An 8840-nucleotide genomic window follows, 5' to 3' on the forward strand; every position below is an offset into this window, starting at 1 on the left:
TAGAAATTTTAACAATGGTCGTTATGTCCTATGCAATTCCATAAATTCTGTTATTCATTTCGGAACTCGGCAATATTGTACTTACAACGAAGTAATGTATTCCCCCTATAGCTATTAAGATTTTGTTTTTCTTAAAAAGCAAAGAGAAGTTGCGGGTGAAGAACAGCGCTGTGCAGTCGCCAGACTCGCGGCACAAGCTTAGTCCCGAGCCTATTGTCGCACTTAGCATTTATATGTTATAAATGTTATAATTACTGAAAGATTTTTGTATCCGCGTCACGCGTGTTGTTCTGTATCCAGGTGAGCAGCGCGGTACGTGACCCAGGTGTCGCTTAGTGATGATGAGGAATGTATATGACAGTTATATTAAACACAGTATGCATCATATCTGTTTATTTTCTGCAATACGTGGCGTCGGGCGTGTTGTTGGTTATCCAGGTGAGCAGGTCAGGGTTGGTTACCCTGGTGTTGATGCCGGGCTGGCCGTCCTGCGCACACAGGCGGCCGTAGCTGCTGATGCCATTCAGGAATAGCAGGTTCGTAGACGAATCCGTGTACAGCACCGGACCGCCGGAGTCATCCTGTGTAAGTAAGTAAGTAAGTAAATATTCTTTTCTCAAAAATGGACGGCAAAGTCGACGTTGCCGGTTAAAAAGTAGGTCGCGAAGTGCGTAGTTTATGGTGAGTCAAAAAATTTAAAAGTTAAAAACATTGCAGTCTCGATTTCGGGACTGCAATTTTGCATACAAATTCCATTATTTGTCGAGTTCCAAACTTTTTAAAAGTTGAAGTGGCCATATCAAATGAAAGCAGGGGTCCATTAAACAGCCAAACAGATGATCAGTACTTATTATTATAATGTTTGTACCGCGACTATTTAGGTGTCTCAAATAGGTTGGCGTATTTTCAGCAGAAAAATACACTTCTATTTTTAATTTAAAAATAAAAAGGCGGCAAAGCAAATCTTTTTACTTTTTTCTGTAAAAATATATACATAAGAACGTTGCTTCTGTAAAATATTTATATTATATTTATATTTATTGCGCCATTTTTGAGAAAAGCACTATATATGACTCGGCTGGAAGGCTACTTGCTGGCTTCGGATTTAATTAAACGGACTCACAAGGTCGTCCGTTTAAAACGAATCCTCAGCCAGCAAGTAGCTACTTCCGAGCCTCGACAATAATGTACTATTATTGCACCAAAAACGTTAACGTTTATTTTATTGCCTGTAAGTACATCATAAGGATCATTTCATTGTCGTCTACAATCCTAAAGCGGAAGTGGTGATCATGTAATATTCTAAAGTTAAGAATCGGTTACGTAAGTCAGGCGTGGCTCACTCCGCGATTTCGTCGCGTCGCTACAAGTACATGCGGCCCACACCAATTTTGATGTATATCCATAGCAGTTGCCGACTTGCCGCGCACCGCTACGGAACGGACACCTGCTTGCGCTTGCGCCACCTTGCGGTCATATCTAACGTAATAGTACTATTATTACTTCTGTACCTAGTACTATTATGTATTCTGTGTGTATGTTAAATCTTACGAAGTCGCAACAAATAGTTAGTCAAAAGTTAGTTTATTAAGCCCCATTTAGAACTTTGATAATGCGATTATCGTTACATCGCGGTATTTGGTCGATCCAAGATCGAATGAATTCATTGTACTCTGCGTAGTTAGCAATGCATCAAATATTGCATGCAAGTGGGAAATAATGCACTAGGCTAGGGACTAAAATAACACTTGTAGTATTTACTGTACGAATCTTTCCAATTTCCATAATTATGGCAAAGAAAAGGACTGGGATTCATAATTATTTTCCATCGTAGTTTATGCACTTATTTTTTGCCCACCGTATATACATAGTATGTGTTACATACCTGACAGGCGTCTTTCCCGGGTGTGTAGTGGCAGAACTGGCGCGGCGTGAGCGAGGGCACGACTCGCTGGCACGTGGCTTGGCTCAAAACGTCCACGTCCACCTTCTGCAGCGTGTGGGACACTGGCCCGCCGATGAACAGGGAGCCCCAACCTGCAAATGGCTTAATTTAAGAGGAAAGCGGACGGCCGCTTCTCCATACAAACGTAGTCCCCATTTTCCTCTCTGGATATTGACAAAGGAAAATATTTTTACATAATTTAATGTATGTTAACCATAGATATGTAGCGTACAAATACCTGAACACGCCTCTATTGTGCGTGTTCAGATATTTTTGAGTACCTCAACCGCTTCGATATATCTGATGGCGACTGTACCACTGTATATCTTGTATGTAAATAAAGTTTTTTGAGTAAAAAAAAAGTAAGAAAAATATTTGGTTTTAAACAGGTCTCGAACGACTTCGCTAAAGATTCTACATGAGAGTTAAGTATATCCTTATTTTTCATGAAGAATCATGGTAATGTTTCATCATCACCATATAAACCGAAACACTCACGGCCGGGCAAAAATCTTCATTAAAGATCTACACAACGACCGTACTCCGTACTGACCACGAGTAAGTAAGAAAGAATGACGGCATCTGTGGATAGCGTAATAGTAACGTCAAACTATCCTAATGCGAAATCTCACCGTTGAACACCTTGGAAGGTTTCTAAAGAATACTTACCTAACAAGGTGACCCGACTGCCAGCAAAGTCTGTATTAACGAACTTGAACGGCAGGCAGACGGGGCCCACGCGGTCGCTAAACACGATGCCCCTTGCCAGCCGCAAGATGGCGATATCGTAATCGTAGTTAGAACTGAAAGCCGACAAGGTTTTAAAATTTTATACATTTTTAAAGATCTTTGAAGATACACTGATTAAGCGCTTAGAAAAAAATACATGTTTTAAAAACTTACGATGTGTATTGAGGGTGAACTGTTATGCGTTCTACATTAAATCCTTGTGTTGCCGTCGAGTCTCCTAAAACAATATCAATAATGAATTCTCTATACAACTAATGGTCTGTACGCCCGAGTCGCATTCACTCAGATCACGACGTATTTAGTAAGTTTATAATGGCGTCCACCGGGATTTTTCCGAAGTTGGGACTCCAAAAGAGGTATGGGCGCTGTGAATGTCATCTCGCTTTGTGTGGTTGGACACAGCACAGCGGATGTCATCCCAGATCTAAGTAGAGCAGAGCCTAATTGGGGAAGCACCTCCACCTTACAGAGAACCGCAGCCAAATAACACTAGACCTTACTCAGTGTTGTGTTCCTGCCGGTGAGTTCGGTTGCCAGAGCTCAACGAGGGTGCGGAGTGTTAGGGTCGGCAACGCGCATGTAACTCCTCTGGAGCTGCAGGCGTACATAAGCTACGAAGACTGCTTAACATCAGGCGGGCCGTATGCTTGTTTGCTAAAGACGTAGTATAAAAAAAATGTAAACTCACCACCAGTGGTATAATCGTGCTCGCCAACCACGACGGCCAGTGAGCTAGCGGTTCTGCTCACCACGCAGTGGGCAGCAGTCACCACGTATCGATCGGATATGATGGTGCCTCCGCACCGAATTTGTTCCTGGTCCAAGTATATGACGCCGGCCATCATTGGGTACTCATTTGCGCCTGTCTCCTGGCCGCCGACTATACGGTTCTGGAACGAATGTTGATTATTTATTGACGTCGTTCAACACCGGTTATTGGGCGAGCGAAACGTCTTCGTTGCAGCTCCGGCAAACGTGCTTTCATACGTCCGGCTGTCCGACTGTTCTCCTCTACATCTTCATCTTCTGATCTCTTATAGTCGTAATTAATTAACAAATGCAGCCATCAAAACGCGAGCACATTGTGGACAGTTATCCAGGTAAAGCGTTTTAGTGTTTTAGACCAAGTACCAGTGTACACCTACCCTCTTCCTATAACCGCAGCTGCATGGTGTTGGGGTTGGCGTTGCTGCCTCCGCCCGCAGTTCGCAGTAGAATCTGCCTCCTGTGGTCCTGGCTGACGTGATTAATCCTAAAATATAAAAAATAGTTAATTTGTTTAACCTAAATAATTCTATGAACGACGTTGGTGAACGGTGCAGCCTACTTAATAGTAAGACGAAGAAACATTATAGTTTCTACTCGGGGAACACATACTTACCCCGTTTACATATGCTCAAAATGTTTCTGCAAACAATACCCCAGTATGATCGAGGGCTAATAGTGTGTACATTATGGCATTTTGACATCTAGGCAGTCGGAAGACCAGCAGCCGATCTACTGCCCGTTCACTTCGAGTTAGCCGTTACATAGTGACGTCAGCAGTACTAAGCGGGCCGGGGTTGCAGCGGGGTAAGGTAACGGCCAACTTTAAGCGAACGGCTAGTATGGTGAAATTGGTTAGTCAGGAATGGCACACACAGTTAAAATTCGAATGGTTTTCACCCACCAACGCTTATCCGCTGGCCGGTGGACACGACGGAGGTGGAGCCTCGCCCGCAGTACACGTCGGCGCCGTTGAGCTGCGGGTCTCCGCTCCGGGAGATCAGCAGCCGGTCCACGGAGCACCCGGAACTCTGTTCAGATAACAGCGTCAGAGGTAGAAGAGGTAATTCTATGTTCCTTATGATACTTTTATGAATACCATGGTAGTCTTTAAACGCGGCTGAAATGAGGTAAGGACGGCATACAAGCGCCAAGTGGCATATAATTGTCCGAGGACTGTGCCTTTATACAGCCGTGAGCAGTAACCAAATGGGCAGTTAACGATCCATTGGTCTGGTGTGGGGTAGTGTGTGACATTATACCGCGGGTGGGATGATCTCCGGGCACAAAGCTGGGCCGGACGAGCAGATGAACTAGCGACATCGTAGGAATAATTTATCCAGGGCTGTAGATATAACATTTCTGGAGTGTGGGACATACCGCGGGTAGGAGGATCTCCGGGCACTCCAGACGGCAGCGGTAGCCCGAGGGACAGATCCCGATCCAGCGACACTGCTGCGCGCCGGTGTAGTTATTGGGGTATCCAGGGCTGTACATATAGTACATTTGACCTGCTTGAACCTAAAACAAGTGAAGCCATAAGACATACACAAGGCAGTAGTTACCTAAAGTTGATTGTTACATTCGATGGTCTAATTTAGTAGATTTCAAATATCAAGTCATATGTATAATGTACATATCTCTTTCAATCACGATAAATAAATTAACTAAATCAAAGATTTTATCAATTAAAAAAATATGAAGAAAACAACATATGTTGAATGAATCATTTGATAGGAAATCTGTTAAAATCCGCGAGTTGTAATGTACCGCCAACACTGTTTAGTCACGCCTTTTATATACGAGTAGAGATCGAGTATTTAGATATCTAAATATATGGAATGAAAATCGTCGGTTTTCGTCTGAATTCGTCTGCGTGGAATCAGTAATAGCAGCTAGAGTAAGTTTAGCGCCTGGATAAAGTTTAATAGCAATCATTCCATTTGAGCATAAGCTTAATTGCTTGACATCAATTATCAGGCAATTCATTAAAACTCTCAATTTCACCCCCCTTTTCACTCTCTTTAGGGATGATTTCCGACATAAAAACTGGATAGTCCCGGGGAACGACATAGGATTATGTCCTTCCCCAGGACAACTATCTCTATGCCAAATTTCAACTAAATCGGTTCAGCGGTTTAAGCGTGAAGAGGTAACACGCAGACAGACTTTCGCATTTATGGATATGGATTTGTTTTACAAGGGGGTAAAGTTGTTGTTTAACCTCTTATGCTAATATTGATACCCGAACAAGCGAAGTATTCCAAAATTTACGAGCGTATCAAGTGGTTCAAAAAAATGAATTCTTGAGCGTTGCGAGGGTTTCAACGCACGGATTTAAACAAATTCTGCCACCGAATGAAACACAAAATTCACCACAGCATCACAAGGAATATACTGACTGTAAAATATCAAACAAAATCAAAACAAATCGATTCAAAATGAATGTTTTTAAATATTTATTATTCAAAGATTAATTTAGTACTTTGCCTCACATGTGAATAAAATGCAACTTGCTTATCAGTTTTTGAACAATCAAGAGAGCCTTTAGCCACAGCAGCTGGGTGTGGTGAAAACAAACATATTACATTAAGTACGCCGTACTCGTATAATTTCTACTCACGTTTTGCGTGAAATCACAGTTGGCATCCTGTCCCGCAGCGAGGTGCAGCAACAGCGCCAACACCACGACTTCAGAAACCACCATCTCTGAACACCAGCCCGACAAATAAACATGGCGAAAAGTTAAAAAGCTTCTTATTTATATGAATATTGTTATTGGTACTTACACAGCCTAGCCTATCACTAAGAATTTATAGGAATCTAGAGACTCCTGATATCGCAATTTATGCAAAGCATCCGGTCAGATATCCCCACATGCATACATACGTACTTCCACGTAACAAAATATTTGACCGGCGCTGGTTAACAGTGCTACACTTAAAATTATTAAGCTTTAAGCACCTTCACTGCCCTTATACCCTTATACTATGCAGAAATATCTACAAAGAATAACAGGCGGGCACTTAATTTCAATGATTCCACCAAATGTCAACTAAATCGGTTCAGCGGTTTAAGCGTGAAGAGGTAACACACAGACAGACAGACTTTCGCATTTATGGATATGGATTTGTTTTACAAGGGGGCAAAGTTGTTGTTCAACCTCTCTTGCTAATATTGATACCCGAGCAAGCGAAAGATTCCAAAATATACGAGCGTAGCGAGTGGTTCAAAAAATGGAATTCTTGAGCGTTGCGAGGGTTTCAATGCACAAGGATTAAACAAATTCTGCCACCGAGTGAAACACAAAATTCACAACAGCATCACAAGGAAAATACTAACTGTAAAATATCAAACAAAATCAAAGCAAATCGATTCAAAATAAATGTTATTAAATATTTAACATTCAAAGATTAATTAAGCACCTTCACTGCCCTTATACCCTTATACTATGCAGAAATATCTACAAAGAATAACAGGCGGGCACTTACTTTCAATGATTCCACCACTCAGCCACTACTACACAGAGTTTAACTTCAGCATTTTATTTATTAAGTTATTACTGGCAAATGAATTGTTTATTTAACTGAGCATATTAACTGAATAACACTTGTACAAACATGGAACATTTAGCTTGATTAGCCACCTTCGATAGGACTACAAGTGTATATAAGCCTCTAGGAAATAAGTTTTAAGTTACGTTGGAAGTATAAATCGCTGAAATTGTTTTCGCATTGTTTCAACCAATACTGAACACGTAATACTTAACTTTATTAGTATACCAATAACACAATTTTACTATCGTAAAATCAACCATAATGTATAGTATATACGGTTGGTTTTTAAAAGTGGTGCAATAAGTGATGGAAGGGCAGATTTAAATATGAAAGAATTCAATTGATATCTTTGTTTACTGATTCGAAAACCTTCGCCTAGCTGTCTAAAATTCATATTCTTACGTTTCTTAAGAACCCGAATAGATTCCTAGCAAACAAAAATATGACAAATTACTACTATAAAGCACTTCATATACTTGCTTCTCTTTCTTTCTCAAATGCTTATGTTAAAAATGTATCTTTCAAAACTAATTGAAACTCACCCGAATAGTCTGACTGATCTAAATTAACCTCAGTTCCCCCTTTCCAACTGCATTTGACACCAAATATCCCTTTAAAACTTGAGGCAACGTCACCTTAGATTTTTAAGAAACATTAAGGTGAGTTTAACGACGCGTCCACGACTGAAGGCGCCGTAGGACACGACTCTCCTAGAAACGATTAATTGTTTCAAACTAATTAACACATCAACTGATAACGAAGCAGAGCGGCACTAATCGCCTCTATACCTTTGATAACAAACACATTTTCCGTTCGACAAAACATCAGGAAAAGATAGCTAATCTAACCAAATTGCAGTCTTCAACTATATATAGTCGCTAATCTTAGGTTTAGGGCATCGCCATTACAAGTAGATACACCGGTAAAATCTACATACATATAAGGGCGTCCGCGCCAGTGCGTTGCTCATACTATTTTTCGTTAACCCGCTCACCCGTTCCGTGCGCCTGCGCCAACTAGCGGACGCCCTAAAATCTCATCTGTACTGATAACTGCAAATAATTATGTTCTTTAAGAACCTACTTTAAGCATCGTTTCTGAAACCTTTTTATTCAGTAAGATTCGCTACGAAGTGGAATATATAGGTACCACATATATACACTGCTTATGATTATAACTATGGTTAACACTATTATTTACTTATTATAAAAGATACTTACCTCATACTTTTGAAGTTCTTAGGATCTCTACAGCTTGAGTATGCCTTTCGTTTCTCTAGTTTTTCATTACAAATGTTTTCCAGCTGATTGCTCATAGTTTAAAGCTAGGAGCTATCATATAACTGTAAATTATCACTGACAGTACAAAATTTTAGGATTTGATTAAAAACATTCAGCCACATCGTTCATTTGATACGAAAACTTAAGCACCAAATGCTCACTTGGTTTAATAATATGACTATGCGAATATTAACAAAAATTTTAAACTGTAACTGAAAAAGTCGAAACCTCCGTTTGAAAATGCGTCTCACAACTAAGTACCAACTGTGACCTTTCTCAATAAGGAGCAGACGCAGTGAATACGTTTTACAAACTCTTATCTTACCTTTCCCAATACTAATTTAATACCCTGTGCGCCTGTCAAACGATTGAATTTCCAGCATCGTGTCAATATAAGAGCTTTCTAAAGTAAACTCTCGATGAATAATTTCAGCGGCACAATGCTGGTGCAAGGAAACAGCCGACGTCACAAATTAAAATAAATCAGCCTTTGAGATAATTGAACGCATATGCAGGTATGACGTCACAATGTCATGTATCGTC

The 8840-nt window shown here is 40.6% G+C and overlaps 2 protein-coding genes across 3 annotated transcripts in view; one reads left to right on the top strand and one right to left on the bottom strand.

Moving 5' to 3' along the window:
• LOC134751061 (serine/threonine-protein phosphatase 2A regulatory subunit B'' subunit gamma-like) overlaps window positions 1-8840 on the top strand; it is a 198314-nt gene that overhangs the window by 81474 nt on the left and 108000 nt on the right. The gene's annotated exons all lie outside the window — the stretch shown is intronic.
• LOC134751311 (venom serine protease 34-like) lies at window positions 383-7678 on the bottom strand. Of its 2 annotated transcripts, XM_063686696.1 has the most exons (10): window positions 7560-7678; window positions 6084-6169; window positions 4841-4981; window positions 4365-4491; window positions 3841-3947; window positions 3384-3585; window positions 2849-2912; window positions 2615-2748; window positions 1886-2037; window positions 383-581 (listed from the first exon to the last, which is right to left on the bottom strand). In XM_063686696.1, the coding sequence occupies exons 2-10, from the start codon at window positions 6165-6167 to the stop codon at window positions 393-395; spliced, it is 1200 nt and encodes a 399-aa protein (XP_063542766.1). In that variant the 5' UTR covers window positions 6168-6169; window positions 7560-7678; the 3' UTR covers window positions 383-392. The 2 variants fall into 2 exon arrangements, with proteins under 2 accessions (XP_063542766.1, XP_063542767.1); XM_063686697.1 differs by lacking the exon at window positions 7560-7678 and having other exon boundaries at window positions 6084-6183.

This window comes from Cydia strobilella, chromosome 21 (assembly GCF_947568885.1).
Source record: "Cydia strobilella chromosome 21, ilCydStro3.1, whole genome shotgun sequence".
NCBI classification, from domain to species: Eukaryota; Metazoa; Arthropoda; class Insecta; order Lepidoptera; family Tortricidae; genus Cydia; species Cydia strobilella.